Source organism: Camarhynchus parvulus, chromosome 1A (assembly GCF_901933205.1).
Source record: "Camarhynchus parvulus chromosome 1A, STF_HiC, whole genome shotgun sequence".
Classification (NCBI taxonomy): domain Eukaryota; kingdom Metazoa; phylum Chordata; class Aves; order Passeriformes; family Thraupidae; genus Camarhynchus; species Camarhynchus parvulus.
In genome coordinates this window covers 9,730,197-9,750,296 of record NC_044586.1, presented here as the reverse complement: position 1 = coordinate 9,750,296, position 20,100 = coordinate 9,730,197, and the positions used below count along the sequence as shown (strand labels likewise).

Sequence of the window (20,100 nt, the reverse complement as noted above, 5' to 3'; positions counted from 1 at the left end):
GCTTCCGGGGCAGCGGCCCCGCGCCCATTGGGCCGCGCGGCGGATTTGAACGCGGCCGCCGCGCCCTAGCCCGGCCCGGCCACAGCGGCAGCGGCAGTGCTCGGCACGGCGCTGAGGGGTCCGGGCTGAGGGCACGGCCGCGCTCAGGGCACCGCACTCAGGGCACGGCTGCGCTCCCTCTCCGGCACCGCTCTCAGGGCACGGTCGCGGGGCCCGGGGCGGCCCAGCCGGACCGCTCGGCCGCAATGGTAATGCCCGTTCCGGTTTCTGGGTGTTAGGGACGGCTCCACAGGGAGTTCGGGCTGTTTCGGTGTGAGCGACAGGTATGGTCCCCCTTGGAAAGCTCACAGGGTGGGGAAAAAGAAAATCCTTCGGAGAGGTTTTACTCTGCCCCACGCTGACTTGCAGCCCACCTGTTTCATCCTCTGTGACCCCCATGTGACGTTCACATTGTCAAGTGTCCCCTTCAAGCGTTTTGGAGAGTGAGAAGTTGCTGTTGCAGTCGTCCTTGTTTCCCGTTGTCTCCTATCCTCCCTGCCCTTTGGTCACGCTTCCTCATTTTGGTACAGTCCTGCCAACAACCAAAAAACAAACGCGCTGTGGGCTGTCTCAGCTGTACGGGAAAAGGTCAAAGATTGAGTTTTGTCTTCTGGAAGTAAATGGGATGGGTGTTGCTCCTGTAGTGTCACTGTAGTGTTAGGAAACTTTGTTTCAGAAAAGAACAAGTTTAAAGGCAAACTTTGCTACATTGTCACGTACCTTGTCTTGACAAATATAAGAAGGTGAAATAGACCAAAGACTGAAGTAGTCCACTTATTGCTGGAGAAGATAATGGCTTACAGAATTAAAAACCCCAAAATTTAAAAAGAAAAAGGAAAAAGACTGCATCTGTGTTAGTAACTCTTACAAATATTAAATCTCTTTTTTTCCAGGTTTAAAACATCCTTGTAGACACTCATCTATAGCAAATGCAGAAAGTACTGAAGACACTCTGAGGCTGCTTTTGGAGACAAAGACTCATATTTGCGATAACATTCCTTTATGTTGGCATAATGTACAAGGAAAATAAGGGCTTCGTGAAGGCGTGACATGCATAAGCACTTTTAACCTCTTATCTTCATAGTTGCTCTGTCACAGTGAGGCAAGTCTGGTTTAGTTGGAAGAGTTTATTCTAGGAACTTGGTCTTTAAGAAGATACAAAAGAGTTTGCACAGCTTGTAGGGAGGTGAAGACCTGCATATCCCTTTGGCATAGTTATATTTGTTTTTCTCTTGATTATATCGATTTTCTAGTCTGAACAATGGTTACTTTCCAGCAAAAAATTTTACACTTGGTCAAGTGTTTCAGAAGACAATGGCCTTTATTTTCCAACTCTGAAAGGACTACTGTATGTGGAGCAGACTGCATGTTGATGGCGTTACAACTGTCCATGGCTGAAGTCAATAAACAGGTTAGCATTCTTTTCAGTATGTTCCAACCATAGGCACCAACTTGACATGACATTTTGGTTATTTCCTTGATGTTTGTTAAAACAAGGTGTGTCTGAGGGCCAGATGCAGCAGGGCGAGAAAATGAATATGATTAAGTGCACTATTGAAGCAGGCTTTAGAAAAAGAAACTGTGAGACCGATGGGAGGATGGAAGTGATTTATGTGTATATTTGAGCTCCAAACTTTAAACACTAGTGTATTTCTGCTGACCATGTCACTTCTGTTTATTTCCATCCTATGTTTCTTTTGTGCTATAGACCAGCATGGGAGAACTGTGGCATTTGGGGTGCATTTTGGTTTTTTTCTGGGCGCTCCAGAAATATTTCTGAATGAATTTCTGTAGGTACCTGTTAGTTGTGAGCGTGTACCCAGTCTCAGTAGGAATTTTATGCTTTCTCTGTGTACATGAAATGTCAAATGGTGAAGAGGAGGTATAACCCTAAAATGTCTCTGAAAGAAGCGCTATGGCTTGTCAGAGCTCGAGGATGTCTGAAACATACCAGAAACAGTTGCAATTTACAATCAGGCCTTTGCCTGTGTCTCATCTAAGGAGAACTATTGCAATACTTGTTTTAATAACCTAAAGATACCTTTTTAGGTTAATTAACCTAATTATTGATGAAAATAATACTGGCTGTTTTTGGAAAACTTACTGAAGTGTTGCATAGTAAGTCAAATGTGTAGCACAAAGCTTTAGTGTAAGAAAACCAAAACAAACTTACCAAATCAACAAACATACCAGAAACAAGAGAACCACATCAAAGTGAAATCCCTAAGCCAATAAAAAACCCAAACAAACAGAAAACCTGCTTCAGTTTGTGCATCAGAAAAAATTTTGTAGTCTAAAATGTGCAGACTGGGGGAATCTCTTGTCTAAACATTAAGTATAAAGCTGGTTAAGTCATCCCCCATTGTTAGAAGCATTACAGGAAGGATACTAGAATGCCAAGATACTACATTTGTACTTGTTGGAATGTAACATATTCCAGCCAGGAGCCTGGTGTCCTCACAATACCTCTGTAGGTTAAAATAAAAAAATCAGTGTGCATCAAAATTAACTCTTGGAAAACTGGTAAAAGCCATTAATGCAAAACTACATGTGGAGGTGATTGCTCTTTGTCATGTTTGTTGTGATTCTCAAGGGAAAACTGCAAACAGTTTTCCAAAGCCACCTCTAAAATAGGAACTGAAATGTGTTGTTCTACTGTATGCCAAAACTTACAGACATGAAAAGGTTATGGTTCATTGCTCCCTGTTTTCCTTACTATAAGTTTTTTTCTTTCACTAGAGGTAATTAGTTTATTCTACTTTATCCTTTTTTTTCCTCTTCCAGATAATATTCCTCTCTTCCAGAAATATCTTTTCTTTCAGAGATGCTCTAACAAAAATTATAACAGTTATTTTCAACTAATTTAATTTTGAAATGTTTAGCTTCTCCTTCAGATCTGAAGAAATAGCAAGTTTTCAAAGCCCTGATATGTTTTTCCTGATTATACTAGTTGGTCTAATAAGACGAACCTTGGCTTACATATGTGGATTAAAATTATTTTAGCATTTGCATGTTCTGCCTCTGAAGCACAATTTCTTTAGATGGTATCCATTTTGAAGTTCACAATCTTAAGGCAAAATCTGTCTGGTTTATTTTGTCCAGCACTGAAACTTCAAACTAAGATGCAGAGTATTACAGTTGTAGGCATGTCCCTTGTTAGGTTTCTGATTTAAATACAATAATTTTTAATTGTTAGCACCTGTAGAATGGAAATCTATTTTGGTAAAGTCAATTACTGCAATAAAAATAACTTCATTAATGGGCTATTTAGTGGCTGTATTGAGAAAACCCCAACACATCCAACATATCACAGACAACCAAAATACACTTCTCTTCCCTTAGGAGCCTGGACAACTTTAATGGATTTGGTGTTTTAACTGGCACCTGTATTCACAGTGGAAATGAAAAATAATAAGGCTTTTAGGACAACTCGAAGTTTAAAAGCTTTATAATCTATTAATCTTAAATATCACCAGAAATAAGGATAGCAAAAAGTGTGATAAACCCTGATCAAACAGCAGGGATGAAAGGAAAAAAAATCTATGCTCTGAATCCCTCTGAAAATACTTTGGTTTGTGGCACAGTTTTAGCCACATGGCATAAAGACAAGTGGCTTAAGGTTTGTGATGGAAGCAAATACCTTTCACCTAGATTGATTAGTACAGATCTAAAATCTAGGAACATTTTCAAGAAGAACCTTCCTCAAGGTTTGAAATAGTACAAACAGTTTTCAAGATGAAGTTCAGCTGAGAGCAATTGCTTTAAGTTGATTGTTTGTACCTGTGGATCAGCAGGAGTAGAAGATGAGTTGTTAGGTCAAATAATCACCTGTCATTTTCAGACTATGGCTGTTTTAGCTAGTGAGATGGGAAACTGAAGTGTATAAAAATTATTTTTCCAGAATTTGTGAGTTTAAGTTGTCAGACTTAAATGTGTAAATCTCTTCTAGAATGAGAAGTTTGATACTGGAGGAAAAACTGCTTCATTGTTGATTTTAGAAATATATCTTCCCTTTTGAAATTTGTGCTCCTCTGTTTCTGATTTTGCATAAAAGCAGTTTTAGTATGTGGTTTAGTTCTGTTCCATGCTTCTATGAGTGCATTTTGCGTGCTGACTGAAGAATATTGTGTTCTGTTTGGTGTCTTGTATTTCTTCAAATGATTTCCCTAATTATCCTGTTTCTGTGTTGGCAAATGAAGAAAAATGTGGAGTTTTACAGTGTGACTCCCTTAAACTGTTCTATCTGTCTCCCTGATGGTAAGGAGATACTCCTAAATAACTTTGTAGCAATTTTATATGATATGTTGAATGTAATATGTTGTGGTGAGGCTGCCGAGAGGTTGTCTTGGCCATTCTTCTGCATGATTAATTTTTCACAGAATCACAGAAGGGTTGAAGTTGGAAGGGAACTCTGGAGGTCATCGTATCCAGCCTCCCTCAAGTAGAGGACCTGCTCAGGTGTCTTTCAAATTGTCTCTGAGGATGGAGACCCCATAACCTCCCTGGACAGCCTGTGCCACTACTCAGGCATCCTCAGAGTAAAAAGGTGTTTCCTGATGTTCAAAGGAACCTTCTGTGTGTGTTTGTGGCCATTGCCTCTGCTCCTACCACTGGGCACCTTAGCAAATCTCCTGGCTCCATCCTCTTTGCACCCTCCCTTCAGATATTGGTATGCATTGATGAGATCTTCCCTGAGCCTTCTTTTGTCCAGACTAAACAGCCGCAGCTTTCTCAGCCTGTCCTCAGGTGTGAGGTGCTCCTGTCCCTCAATGATGTCTGTGGGTGATACGTGAACTTTGTTGGACTTCTCTCCAGTGTCTCTGTGTCTCCCTCACACTGAGGAGCCCAGAACTGGACACCAGTACTTAAATCTGGTCTCACCAGTGCTCAGTAGCCTTCTCTACCAGGGACAGGCTCTTCTTAGAAAATAATTTGGAGTAATAAATATTTCCCTGGATTTTGTTTTAGAGGAAATTATATATTGAGCCTGTTCTACTGTCTTTCCCATACCCTGTGTAATCAAATCCTATCTGTAAGTTAGTTTCATGTATTTTGGTTTTGCTTAACAATTGGGGTTGTTTTAACTGTGTTAAAACTCTTGCTACCAAAGTCTTGATGCATCTTTCCTAGCTTATTGATAGGACTTTTTCTTCCCTGTCCCACCCCTCTCTCTATAGTATTACAGGTGTCTGTTTTGAGGGGTAAAAGAGGAAGCAAGGATGTGTGGAGTTTTGATTTTTTTTTTTTTTTTTTTGTTTCATTTGTTTCTAACCAGCAGGGTTCTAAATTTTCAGTCTTTTGTTTCTATTACCACTATGAGTGATAAGGTTGGCTTTAGAAAGTGCTGGTTTGTTGTTTGGGTGAGTACAGTTTTGCTTGCCTATTCTGTGATTTTGCTATTGCAACTACTGTTCCACTGTCCCATATGTACAATAGCTCTCTAGTAATCTTTAAACAGAGCATCTACTCTCTTGGGCTCTTGTACCTTGTCCCTCAACACCTCCCCCTCACTCACAGAACAAAAGTGTTCAGTGCCCATGCCATTGTCATTTTATTATTATTCTATGATATTGTCATTTCTCTAACTTGAGCTATTGACCTGTAACTTCGCTGCTTCTGCACTTTGCAACCTTACAACTGTCTGATGTCCATGTGCTTGTGTTCACATGAGCCAGTTTCTCAGTCCATGCACAGCACTATCAGCATGATAGGAAACTTATTTAAAATGCTGCTTTTTCCTACCCTAATGTGCTTTATGTACCACAGTTTGGGAACTCCTCTGCTCTGTGACAGTATAGGAAGCAGGGAAGGCTGAGCAGGACTAGAGGTGACAAGAGTGCAGAACTGCCCAGTGTCTTGGTTTGGAAAGACAGGTGTCTTCTAAGGAAGGCAGGAGCCTCCCCTGAACTGGAAAGTATAAACCTCCTCCCTCCAATTGTTATAAATTTGAAATTAAGGGGGGCTCTCAGGCAAAGATATGGGAGCAGGAATAACAGTTCTTTTCTTAGGGAAGAAAAATTTAAAAAATAAAACCAAAAATAATCAAAACAACACTGACAGAGTCAGAACACAACCTGACGTCCTGTGGGTCAGGGTGTTGGTAGCAGTCCAGTTGGAAATGTGGCTGCAGTCCTCCTGCAGTGTCAGGTGTGGTTCTGCTGGAGCAGGGATCCTGTAGAAAAGGGTGTAGACTTCCTCTGAAGGTCCAGGGGAACCGGCAGCTGTTCCTCTGGGAATCCAGTGGAAATGCTGTTCTGGCGTCCCAAGAGCTCAGATTATATCCAGTTGGGAACGCTTGTCTCCTCCCTCTGGGCGGAGCATCTCGCAATGGGATGATGAAATTCTTATCAGCCGTGCAGGGACACTCACTGGCCCATTTCCAGCAGAAGTCTCCCCAGAGGGAGGATTGCTTGTGGAAGAGATCAAGAAAACTGCCCAATGAACTGAAGACAACTGCCATACCTCTAACAGATGGTCAATAGGATACATATTGCTTGGCAATCTAGGACACACAATTCAAGGACAAAGCCAGAAAACAATGCTGCAGTCTGGGAGTATGCCTGGAAAGAATAGACCCAACACAGAGGTGGTGCTTAAAGCAATCTTTTACGCACATATTCCTAAAAAGGTTGTTGAGCCTTTGTTTGGGGAAGGTGGAAGCCAAAATTTTGATGCTGAAATGCACAGGTTTCTGGTTTTTGAAACAATATGCTATCAAAATGGATATTAATTTGCTATGTAGTTAGCTCTAGAAAACTTACAATACCTTCAAAATAGTAAAAATTGGCGTCTTTAAGCATGAAATGTTGCTACTGGATTTCAGATATTCTAAAACCAGAGTCCCCAAGTAACTTAATATGATGCATTACCAGGAAGTGAAGGTACTTTATAATATTGTATTGGTTCTATTCCTATGAAATGAAATACTTGCTCTGCCTATAATAGAATGAAAACATGGGACTTTTTGAACTTCCTTAAGCTATTAGCCAGTTGACAAATGCTTACTGCAAAACACCACAGTATTTTTAAAATTAATTTTAAAACCAGAGACTTGACAAAATGACTATGTAAGTAATGGAATATGCCATCACAGTGAATGCTTGATCACAAATGTTAATATCTGGAATGCAATATTTGGATTTAAAATATTTTTGCAGCACTAACATAAACTTTGCTAATCTCTGCAGGCCCTTGATCTGGTGAGGAAAGGTTTTGATTTATTAGATACCTTATGAAGTTGTACTTTAACTTGGTACTCCTGAAGGATTTTGATTCAAAATAAAGTGAGATTTTTTTCCCCATCTACTGCTGCTTTGATCTGTTTAAATTGAGTTATAATATGATTATATGTTTAATTTTGTGAGGGGCTGAAATGAAAATCAGGTGCTTTTCAGAAAACACATACGCAATTTTAACATTCTGGTGATATGTGGAATAATATGTAAGTTCATAGTGCTGATTTGTCATTACCCATGCACCAATAAGAAGGTAGAAAAGTGGTATGAAGCTAATATGTGTGAGTGTTTTTTAATTTTCTCTCCTTGTTCTTTGCCTAGGCAATATCAAAATAGTTGACTTTCAGGATTTTGGAATTGTGTATTTAATGAGGTCTATTGAGAAAGTTGTGCTAAATGTGTTAGAAACAAAAGGAGGAATCATTTGGCCTGGAACAATGTAAATTATTAGAATTTCCCATGTTTTCATATTTAATGTGTTATGTTGCTAATGATGTTTATAAGTGATTAATTAATTTGCTTAATGTGGAAATGTCATGAAGGAGAATTAAACCTTTGCTGTAGACAGGTGCCATCTGCCACTATGGACAGTGCAAAGCAAGGCTGGTTACTTGGTCACAGGGCACTTATGTCATGTTACATGGTGAAAACCACCTTTTTTTGCTGCTGCATATTGGGGAGCGCTTTAGATACCAGAAGTGTGGACAAAAGTTTACCAGCGGGAGCTGGCACTGGTACTCAGTTTAAAGAGCAGGGTGTGGAAAAAAATGAGGAGGACAAGTTGTGAAAGAGAAGGTAGTAAGAGCAAGTGGTTGGAGGAGATGGCAGAGGGGCACATGGAACAAAATCTGATATTTTTCACCAAAAGGGTGTAGTCTATACTGCATAGTTAGTGTTAATTACAGTAGTAGTAACAGAGGGATGTGCATGGCTTTATGTATGTATTAGAACTGTGTAGCAGCACTGTCAATGTTTTGATAAAGTATGACTGTATTAGCACAAGAAAGAAAAGCTCCTTTTTAAAAATTGATAAATGTTTTCCCAGTTTACTGCTTGAAACAAAGTAAGGGAGCCATAATTACTCCCTTTGGGAAGTAAATGCCTGCCATGCTAAAAACTCTTTCTGCAAATAAAGAACTTTGTGCAAGAAGTAGTCCTGCAATGTTCACTGTATTTTCTCTTAAGTGAAGTTTAATATACATGCCTGGTATTTTAAAGATCAGGAACAAATACTGACAGAATATAACAAAATTCAACTGTCAATGTGAAGCTGTAAGACTTTGTTTCTGATCAATTTAAATTATAATGATTTTCAAATATGTTTGTTGTTTATATATTTGCAGCTTGCTTTAAATTTGTTATCAAACTATGCTGAATATGAAGCTTTTTGGTTTTGCTTTTTTTTTTGGTTCTGTTAGCACCATGGAGACTTCACAGTATCACTTAGTGATGTGTTGGAATCATGGAACTATTTGTTACATGACAAACTGGGATTGTATGAAAACATGAAAGAACCTGAAAATTATGCTGATGTGAAAAAAGCCTATCATGCCTTCTTAGCAAGAAGCAATATGTTAGATTTAATAGACATATATCAGAAGTGCTGTAGTCTTGGACTTTTATCTGAGGATGAAAGCATATACCCTGTAAGTATTATGTTTCTTTGACCTCTTATGTTGTTTTGACGTATTTTTGGTTACAGTTATGGATTTATGACACTTCTAACTATTCACAGAAGCTCTGGATTATTCACAACGTTGGGGAAGTCCTTGAGTTTAAATTACTAAGTTTTGTAAAGGGATTTTAAATTCACTCAAAAATTATTTCTCTATCGTCCTGCTGGATAGTGAGGTCCCACAACTCTTCTATCAATAAATGGCTCCTTGCCATAAATTGGAATGAGAAATAAACTATAGAGATTTGATAAAACTGGTACAAAGCTTAGTAATTAATATGCCATGGAGTTTTGGTTGCATATTGATGTGCAGCCAAAATATTTTTAATGATTACTGTTTTGAAAACACCACGCTCTTTAAACAAAACTTCTGTATAATATATGTATTTGCATGTTAGGTTTTTTTTTTTCAGAAGTTCCAGTTCAGCCACTCAGCTACAGCTGTGTTGTAGTTTATTGCAAGTCTTTTGTTTATTTGGGAGTTTTAATGTGTTTTCCTCCCACGTTTCATGGGGAAGATAGACAACTTAGATGAGTTAATGAGCTGAAACTTGGCATAACATATTAATGTTCTCCAAAGTGTAAGCAGTGTTTTCTAGGGCAAGTGTATAAAATAACTGTTTGAGATAATTTCTAAGCTAATTTTAATCTTGCACTTCATTTCTCTACAAGAACAGTTATACTTCAGAAGACTAAAACTAAAAGTAGACTGTAAGGGCTGTGCTGACCTCAAGCACTAGCAAAGTGACAGGTTTAGACCAGGTTTTAAACCCACTTTTGCTCTCTAGTAATCTTCATATTTAAGTTTTTTATGATCTTTTTATTAAAGGTTCAAATGTTGGAATTTATTTCTGGTGTAATGAATGCACAAGAAAATAATGGTTCTGTTCTTTCCACTCCTACACGAATCAACAGACAGGGCCAGGAGCATGTGAAGGTAAGAATTATCTTTGTCTCTTGTAATGTTCTGTATCTATTGAAAAGATGAAATATAACATTGTTTTATTTTCCAATGATTGTTATTCACATGTGGCTGGGTTGAAAAAAACCAACCTGCATATCCAAATTCTGTATCACTTGAGTATACTGTAGGTGTATATGGGGCTATGTGCTGAAATTTATATTCTGGAGGGCAGTCCAGCATGACAGGCACTTGATGTAGAACAAATTTTTCTACAAATACACAATCACTCAAACATTGTTTTAACTGCGCATTAAATAACTGAAGTTAAAAGACTTTTTTGAAGTTAATGACAAATTCTTACATGGTTTAATGGTGCTAGTATTTGCTTTGAGATAGAAAAGGGATGTCTGTGGGGAGGTTTCTAAACAGAAATTTATAACCAATTTTAATAACCCTCAAACACCTTGTGAATATTCGAGTACCATGTATGCAGTTTTAACTTATTTATCATGTTTGTTTTCATCAAGACTTCCAGATCCTCATGCACAAAGTAGCATTTTGAAATGATGCAAGGTGAATTCTTACTCTTCCAAATACTACATCAGTACATGTCTAATTAACTTTAAAATAAAATGAAACATTATTTTCAGCAGCAGGAGGACCAATTTGTGTGATGTTTTCTCATGCAGGTGGCAGTCCTGGCAAAGAAGTCTGTCTGTTCATATTTAAGCCTTTTGGTGAATTCTAAGGATGATCTGGCATTGGCTCATATTTTAAATGTTCCTGACAGAGGACTTGGTAGAGAAGCCTTCACTAACCTCAAACATGCCTCACAGGAGAGAAAAATGTCAATTTTTCTGGTATGTGTGTCAAAGGAATCTTCCTGGACGTCAGGGCCAATAAATTAGATCTCTAAACAGAGGATATTGCTTTAATCTAATAAGCAGCACTGATGTTTGCAAGCTGAGTCAAGTACCACCACGAACAGGATTTTAAAGCTCAAAAGACCATGAACAGGATTTTAAAGCTAAAAAGACAATAGATTCTGTGGAAACAGTTTCTTGTTTGGTCATGGGATCTCAAGGTGGACAGTAAAAATAGTTTGTGTGTATCTCAAGAGTTCTAAAATGAGATCTTGCTTTAATTGTCAGCAAAGAACCATCTCAAAAATAGTTGAAATAAGTCAAATAAGAATTCTTTCTCCAAAGAACCACTGTAGTCCCTCACACTCAAAATAGTCATTAAATTTTGCATGCAGTGTAACCTCAGGGCAGACAACAGCAGTCTGAGTTAAAAACAGTATGGGTATGTAGTCACTGAAGCAGCTGCATTCTCAAACTTTTATGGTTGAATAAATATGGAAAAGTTGTGAAATCTCAGTTGCAGGTTTAATTATTTTAGCTCCTAATGCTCTGTTAACATTGTATAAAAAACTGTATGTGTTTGGACTGGATTTACCATGTCTTCTTCACAGTTGCCAGAGGGGAAACTTCTCTACTGTGTAAAGAAGTCACCTTTTCTGGCATCTGTGTCTTGTAGAAATCCTGAAAATGAGTATTTTCCATTGGGAAGGCAAAGTCCTATGAATTGTGTACTCGATCCATAGAAAATCTTTAGCACAAAGACAGGAATACTGGCAGGTTTACTTTCTGTGCTAGAATAATTCAATTTTTTTTTCTTTCCAGCCCTAAGAGCTTTATGATTTGGCTCTGTACTCTGAAATTAAAATTTGTGTGTAGAATTAACATCACTGCATCTGTGTCAAGTGCATTGGGTTGTTAGCCTTATTTTCACCTTCCTGGACAACTGCTAGGGGTTTTGTTCTTACTGTTGCCTTAAATTTTTGGGAGTTGTACTCTAAGGTATGCTTTTGGCACATATTTGTTGTCTTAAAGCATATAAAACAATATGGACACTTTCAGAATGACAGAAGACTTAGCTGTCATCATTTCTGATAAGATTTAAATATCCATTGTTTGTATCTCTGAAAATTGTTATAAGCTGAAGTCAACGTTTACATGCTTATGTTAAAATGGTCCTTGGGTCATAGAGAGCCCTCTGAATATAAGAGCAGTTTTTGTGAGGCCGGCAGGAGCCACAACAGCCACAACAACAAAAGAGTTTTGTTTGATGATTTAATAAGTTTTTTGTCCTAAGCTTTCAAAAGTCTGATGTAAACATCACATGAGTTTGGATCATTTTTACTTCGGCTTGTGGGGTTTTTCTTTAATGCTATTATTCTATTTAGGTATTGATCTTGCAAATATTGAGATGTACAGAGCTTGCAATTAGGGGCTGTGGTTTGATTTCAGGGAAGTTATTTCTGCTATCAGCCAGCTTTTACATAATTTACAGACCTTTAGGAAAGGCTCATTTCAATGTATGTACAGTCCATGTCTGTCTGTAGTTTGATATTTCTGGCTATTTCTCCTAATAGATGGCAACATCTTTTATCCGGACCATAGAACTTGGAGGAAGAGATTCTGCATCTTCTTTGTATGATCCTTTAAGAGCCCATGTAAAAGGGCTTTCCAACTTTGTGAATTTTATTGACAAGCTGCAAGAAATTGTTGGTGAGATCTTAAATACAAGGTAATAGATTTTTGTCTTGGTGAGCCCCTCTGTTTTTTGTGCTTGAATAAAAAGAACAAAAGAAAATCAAATAATGCACTTAGTAAAGAATTCAGAGTAAATTTTTAAAAATTAAACCTTATTTGAAAATATAATTGAAAAACAATTGGGGTAAGCTTATTAATTTTTGAGGGTTCTTTTTTTTGTACTGAATTTTAATCAAATTTATGTATGTATGGTGGTTTGGTTATTTCCTAGTTGTAAATGAAGTTACAAAGATTTCCAACTTGTGAGTCTGGTAAGTACATAAACTGATATGTGCTTTACTTCTTGCTACTGAATTCCTTCCTTTTGGCCATTTTATTCTGTTTACCCTTCTGTAAAGGAGTCTTTTTTGCTGCTAACAAATGACAGTGTTGGTTATTTAGCCTTTTCTATCTTTTATTTTAGCTGTATAAATGAAGCATAAGAATTATTTCTTAGGGAGCCTCTGGTGGAGTTGCTGATTTTGATTGTGTTTGAAGAACTGAAGTTAATCTTTTGGGCAGGCTTATAAATTTGTGATTAATTAGAGAAGTATAAGTGTAACACGGGTTTGAATTGGTAAGTACTGGCATTATTACAGAGAGAAGAGCTATTTTCTTAAGCTTCATAGAAATTAATAATTTTGTCATTTATAATCAGTAATTTTTCCATACAAAACTTTGGCAAATCAGCTATAATCGTTCTGTGCTTGATACTAAAGAATCTTTTTTTCAAGTTTGAATCAGTCTAATGCTCACAGTGGAAAACAAAATATTGTAAGTAAGCATAATTTAAGTTAATGTTCAGTTTCCATTGAAGCTGGAAGTGGGAAGTATTTCTGAAGTTGTTTTGCACTTTTGTCTTTTTTATTCTGCTTTTTTATTCTTTCATTTCAACATCCTGGATGCCAGAGACATACTGTCTGTGCTAGTGATTAAAGAAAACTATTTGCTCAACATATAGTACATGCTATTTTTCCTTTCTTTAAATCATATCTGGCACGGTTTATTGATAAAAAAAGAGAAATGGAAAAATATGTATATGCGTGAACTTTTTAGGACAAAAAGACTTTATCAGGTGAATACAGTTCAGAAAAGTGGAGCATACAATGCTGTATCTTGTTAATTACTCCTCTGTTTAAAAGAGAATGTTTAAATGTGAGAAAAATCATAGTGGGATAGTTGCTGGGAGTTATCAGCTTCTCACTGGGTGAATTCTCTAGAGCTTGGAAATGTTTTTTAGCACTTAGATATTTAGTGTGTGGCTTTCCTTGCTGCACCTGCTGTGGCATTTATTGTGGGGTATAAATCTTGTTAAATTGGTTTTATACATGTAAGTATTGCTGTTTGTCTTGCTGATCAGGAGTGGAAAGTGGCTGTACTGTGCTGTTTGTAGCACCTCTCATACTCCACATGGCCTTTATACCCTTGCAATGTAAAATATGTTTTTAATCTGTGTATCTACAGATGTTTTCAAGTGTTTGCTGTGTCACATGAATGAGGACTGTCTGTGTGTCCTGCTTGTCATGTGTCAATTGTTGGGAGTTCCAGAGGATCCACTTCTGTGCAAAAAATTTTCTCTAGTTCTGTTACTGCTGCAAAGTAATGACCAGAGGAGGGGGCGGCAGAAGGCAGCAATGCAGCAGAATCCTGAGTTACTTAATCTATAGAAGCCTGCTGAGAAATCCAAGAGCAAACTAGACAACCTGTGAGCAGCATTGCTCTTTCTCTGATGCAGAGATTAGCCAACCTGCAGTAACCAGGTCTCTGTATTGGCTTTGCCGCAAGAAAAATGCTGTTTTTACTTAATGATTAGAAATCTGTTATTTTGGTTTAATTCTGTTACAGTGGACATTTTATGAAACTTGTAACTGCACAAAATACAAAGTAGCCAAATAAATGGTGGGTCAGTGTGGGATGCATGTTGAAAAGAGCCTTTCTTCATCTGCCTGATTCCTTTGCTTTGGGAATCTAGAAACCAAACTGAAGATCTTGGACAGTGGTGGGATGTGCTTAAGAATATTTTGAACTTAGGAGATATTGTGCAACCAAGTATCTGCTAACCTATGGAGAGTAACAGAAATGTGTTTCTCATCTCCCCATCATTCAGCTAAGAAAGTGAATGGTAGATTAAATGAACAAAGGGAAATCTGTCAAATAAAGTGGAAGTTTAATGAAACTACGATGGTTTGGTTCAAATATGGCACTCCTGATAGCAGAAGAAATGGAAAGACAAAATGAAATTTGGTAGTTTCAAGGTGTATTCACTGAGAACAGCATTCCTACAAATCTCTGGCATGTTGAAACTCTTTGTGTCTCCTCATTCACTAGATGTCTAATATTAGAAGACATCACTAGTCTTTCAAGAATCAGTAGCATGAGTATTCCTTAACGTTTGGGAGTGGTGTAAAACTTGTAATGCTAAATTTATTTATAGATTTGTACATACAAGACTTGGACAATGTTAACACAGTAAATGGAGAACTTGGATGTTCTACTTTTTTACACCTGCTTCTTGACAAGGAGCATATCAATGTTGTATTTGTCAGTGAAATGGATGATTATTATACACCTTAAGATCTGAAAACCCTTTCCTGCTGGTATAAATGAAAAGCTACGCTTCCAATCCATCATTCTGGAAACCGTTTTCTTTTAGGCCAGGAGAACTCCTGAAATGACTTTTCCCAAGCTTGTCTAAAAATTGTGACTTAAAATTGGACGACAGAAGCTGTCATGATGGTTACTGTGCTTGATGGTTGGTACGGGGGCATGTGTGTGCATATACATACACGTTAAAAATCGTCATTAATTTTGTAGAGTAGCAGAGTTGGGAGGTTGGCGGCATGTTTTCCCCTCAGCTGGGCGCTGCCCTCGGCGCAGGCAGCGGCCGCTGGGTGTCACCATCGCCCAGCTCACACCGGAGCCGGGTCGCGCTCGCCGTGTCCCGCTCGCTCCGGAGCGGCTCCGCATGGCGGGCCCCTGCAGCCTCTGCAGCCCGCTGGAGCATCGCACAGCTCGCCTCCACCGTGTGGGTTTGTGCTCTCTGCTTCCCCCCGACTGGGAAAATGCCGTTTCTTATCTGCTTCCTTTGGGAAGGTGATTGCATCTCGAGGTGCGGTAGTGTTTGGGGAGAGAAAGCACATTGGACTCTATCAAGGCTGGGCAGAATGTTTGAGTTAATTGGACAGTGTTCACACAGCCCTGGAGGTTTGTGGTCTAAAGTTGCTGGAAAGTTGTGCAAGCATATGCAAAGCATTGTATATAGGATTGCTTAACTTTAGGATTATAGAATGATTCGGGTTGGAAGGAACATCAGAAAGTTTTTGGTCCAACATCCCGCTCAAAGCAGGGTCAATTATGGAGTCAGCTCAGGTTAATCAGGGCTTTGTCCAGACAAGTTTTATACAGTCTCCATCCTTGGAGGTTTTTAATCTCCCTCTTGGCAGCCTATTCCAACTGCTTTTGTCCTCACGGTGAAAAGTTGTGAGGTTTTTTTATTATATTGAGTTGGGATCTCTCTTGTTTCAGTTTATGCCTATTGTCTTTTTTCGCTGTCTGTCAACGTGAGTCTGGCTCCATCTTCTTGCTTGCCACCCTGTAGGTATTGGAAAGCTGTTAGTAAATCCCCGAAGCCTTCCCTTCTGCAGCCTGAACAAGCTGTTCCCGAAGCTGCTTCTTGCAGGGCATGTCTGCCTGACCAGCTTGGCAGCCCTCTGCTGAACTTGCTCCAGTTTATCAGTGTCTTTCCTGGACTGGGGGCCCAAAACTGGACACAGTATTCTAAATTTGGTCCAACGAGTGCTGATTAGAGAGGGATAATCACATTCCTCAGACTACTGGCTACGCTACTGTTGATGCAGCCAAGGATACTGTAGGCCTTCTTTGCTGCCAAGGCATGCTCCTGGCTTGCAGCTTGCTTGCTGAACATGCACCAAGGTTTTTTACACAGAGCTGCTCCCCAGCCTGTATCATTGCAAGGGGTTATTCCTTTCCAGGACTTTGCATGTCTTGTTGAATTTCATATGGTTCCTGTCAGCCCATTCCCCTTGTCTGTTTAGGTATCTTTGTGTGGCAGCTCTGCCCTCAAGAGCATTGACTGTTCTATCCAATTTGGTGTCATCTGCAAACTTGATGAGCATGTAATTTTAGAGAGGCACTGCCAAAGATAATAGGAAAAAAACCAGGTTTCAGGATAGGCCCTTATGTTACTCCATTGTTACAACATGTTTGCTACCTTCTGAGCATGATGATCCAACCAGTTGTTAACTCCTCTAATTGTCCATCCATCCAGACTGTAACATCAATACTCCTATATTGAGAGTATTCTCTGACAGTATTGATAAGCCTTGCTACAGTCAAGGGAAATGGCACCCACCATTCTTCCCTGGTCTGCAAATCCAGACATTTTGTTAAAGGGAAAAACAGATTGGTCAGGCATAATTTACACTTGATAACTGCATGCTTATAGTTACTGGCTACCACCTAATCTTTCATATGCCCAGATATGTATTCTTAGAAGACTTTGCATTATTTTCTTGAGGAAAAAAGTGAGTCTGATGAACTTGCGGTCTCCCAGACTGTCCTTATGGGATTTTTTTTTTGTTGCTGTTGGTTTTTTGGCAATTATTTGCTTTTCCTCATTTGTCAGGGACCTCACCTGGTCATCCTGACTTTTCAAAGGTGATATCAAGTTGTCTTATGAGGGCATTTGCCAGTTCTATTAAAGCTCTTGGATACAATCCATTTGGTTCAATGTTCTTGAACATACTCAGTACTGTCAAGTGAAGCCTGATTTGGTCTTATTCCACTGCTGGCAGCTCTTTTCTGAAAAATTACTCTAATCAGAGTGTTGGTAAAGACTGAGGCAAAGAAGGCACAGAGTACTTCTCTTTTATCTGTGCCCCCACTGTTGTAAAATCTGCCTTTCAGCAAATGTCCCTTATTTTCTTTGTTCAGCAGGTGAAGCTCCTTTAGCATTCCTTGTTATTGTCACCTTCAGCTGAGCTTTGGTTTTCCTGATAACATCCCTAAATGCCCAGGTGATGTTTCTAGATCATTTGTAATCTGTCCCTTCTTCACCATTCTTTGTGAAGCCCTTTTGCATTCAAGCTCTGTCATCAGTTCACTGTTTAGCCAAGCTGGTCTGCTGATATTTCTGCATATTTTCCTAAGTGTTGTGATGGAATGGTCCTGTGCTCGTAATATTATTATAGTATAATATAATTTATGTTATTATAATTAATAACAGCTTGCCTGAGCGCCTTTGCCTTTTAGAACTTTCTCACAGGGAATTCAATGGCTGCTCATCAAGACTTATTCTAGGAAGAATACTTCTTTACTTTTATAGCAACTTTGTCACCAGACTTGGGTAGCAAAGCTTGGGATGGAGAATATGAAGAGTCATTCTAATTTCTTCCAACGATCTGAATGAGAAATTTTAGCCAATACTGCAAAAGTAGCAGCAGCAAGATGGAAAAATACTCTGCAACAGGTTTCTTTTTTTTTTTTTTCCTGTGTTTTTGTTATGAATATAATAATCTGTGAAGCTCCAAAGGCTCTAAGGAAGAGTCCTCACTTAATTTTGATATCTGTTGGAAAGTTAGATTAATAATCATACATACATTTCTGGAGGTGGAATTTTTGAGTACTGTGAGTACTGTGAGTGCTTTGATATAGTTTTTTCTTTTACAGATATATTTAAAATCTATGCTTTTTTGTTGAGAAACATAAAATCGTGTCTATTATAGGATTTTATTGTTGAAATTGAGATTGAAATGAACGTGAACTGTTATTTTTTTAAAAATTTATGCTTATAAGAAATAAGCCTTTAGATTTGCTTTAAAAGCACATTTACTGCTCTGTTAGCAACTTTTGTATAGTATTTCTTCCTAGACACATTTTGTCTCATTCTTCTACCCAGGTAGATGGAGCTCTAGTTGACATTTTGCTGCTTTGTTTGAGAATGGAATTACTTTCTTTCTATAGCTCTAAATTAAAAAATTGGATAACTGAGCAGTTATTGTCAAGTTCTAAAGCATCTTTTAAACCCATAACAAAAAAAAAAGGCTGTGATCTCCTCCCACCCTGTGATTACTGGGTGTTTGTGATTTCTTTTAAGACACTTGTTCCCACTGCCTAAGTCAGATTCCTATATATTTGTCATCTATTTTTTACCTCTGTTGAAGTTGAAATGAATGAATGATAATGTTGACCTTAGTATAATAGAATTTTGACATATTCTTTTCTGTTCTTGGAATAGACTTCAGGACTCTGTTCTGCTTTTTATCAGGTTTTGAATATTGTCCATATCTTCAACATTTTTTCCTTGTTTTTGCTATTTTAATCTTTTCCAAAAAAAGATGTATTTTCAGAAAATAAATAAAAGTGCTCCTGCATCATAACTTTTCAAACTAAGGCCTGAGTTCTGGAGGGAGAGCTCTTGCCATTGTAATTTAGATTTTTGGTCAGCAGAGGAGCTTGTTTGTATGACAAGCTCAGTAGAAACTAAACAGACAAAGTGTGCTATTAGTTTCTTATAAATTAGTTACTTCTACATAAGGAAAGATGGTTTGATAAGAAAAATGAGATAGAAAAAGGTAAGGTTGGGACTCAGATGATGTAAGAGCAAAAAGGGTTCTAGGGGGCACAAGATCTGTCAATATTTTTAGTAGAAGAAACCGGTCACAGAAGATCAGATTTGCCAGTGCCTGGGTACCATGTGGAGTTTTTACATTGCACTATATTTTTTTAAGCTCTTTAGAAGCCCTGATGCAAATAATGGATTTTTAACATATGATTCATTTTATCTATATGTAGACATTTTTTGTTCTCTAGCTATGAGATAGGTGAATTCCACTTGAGCTGTCTACTGTTTTAGTGCTCAAAAAGCTGAAGAAGGTAAACCACTCCTTCTGTCAGTTGGTCTAAAATAGTTGTGAGTTTTCATGCTGGTGGTCACATTTGAACTTGACTGGATCCATTCCTTTGACAATTGCCACCGTACTACTTACTTCAGGCCTCTGTGTTTAAACATTCTATTGGATGGTGGAAGGTGGTTGTTTCTAAAGTGCTTGGGTTTTTCTTCTATTTATAATGACACTGATTCATTTCCTTTGGTTATTTCTATCATAGAAAAAGAATTTGGTTTTCTGGTTGACTTTTCTTTCAGTTCGTACCTTTTGAACAAAGAAATGTTGCATGTGACTCTGAACAGAATCATATTACTAGCTTTAAAAAAATGCTCTTTTACAACCTCTGCCATAATGGCAACTGATGACTGTATTTGCTGACTGGATTTGATAAGAGTCCTCCTTCAGTTTAGACTGTGGATGGGATGATACTGAAGCACTTTATCCTAGAGTAGCTCATCTCAGTAGCTTGTGATCTGAATGGAACATCACAAAAACCTTTTAGCAGGAGCACTGACTAGAAGGGATAAGGTCTTTCCAATTGCCTTAGACAAAAAGCATTACTTTGTTTAATATATGAAGTTCATTCTTGAATTCAAATAGTTTTTTTCCTTCTCTTTCAGAATTAAAAAGAACTAAAGTTCTTTTTCTGCTGTAAAAATTACCTTAAGAGATGCCCATGTAACTCCATATTTAAAAGAAACCTTTGTGGTCCTTCTAGCTGTTAGGAGCTGCAAAGTGGATA

At 38.2% G+C, this 20,100-nt stretch overlaps 1 protein-coding gene across 8 annotated transcripts in view; it reads left to right on the top strand.

The window, feature by feature from the left end:
- Positions 1 to 29: 29 nt before the first annotated feature.
- The window catches only part of PARPBP (PARP1 binding protein), a 42,126-nt gene continuing 22,055 nt past the window's right edge, over positions 30 to 20,100 (top strand). For 2 of the 8 annotated variants that reach the window (XM_030960045.1, XM_030960039.1), the window contains exons 1-6: positions 30 to 248; positions 933 to 1,450; positions 8,693 to 8,920; positions 9,779 to 9,886; positions 10,543 to 10,713; positions 12,291 to 12,445. In XM_030960045.1, the coding sequence (XP_030815905.1) occupies positions 1,301 to 1,450; positions 8,693 to 8,920; positions 9,779 to 9,886; positions 10,543 to 10,713; positions 12,291 to 12,445 (812 nt within the window). In that variant the 5' untranslated portion in view covers positions 30 to 248; positions 933 to 1,300. Of the gene's footprint in view, positions 324 to 932; positions 1,451 to 5,357; positions 5,400 to 7,226; positions 7,323 to 8,692; positions 8,921 to 9,778; positions 9,887 to 10,542; positions 10,714 to 12,290; positions 12,446 to 20,100 lie in introns of those variants that run through there. The other 6 variants (XM_030960043.1, XM_030960041.1, XM_030960042.1 and 3 more) reach the window with 6 other exon arrangements.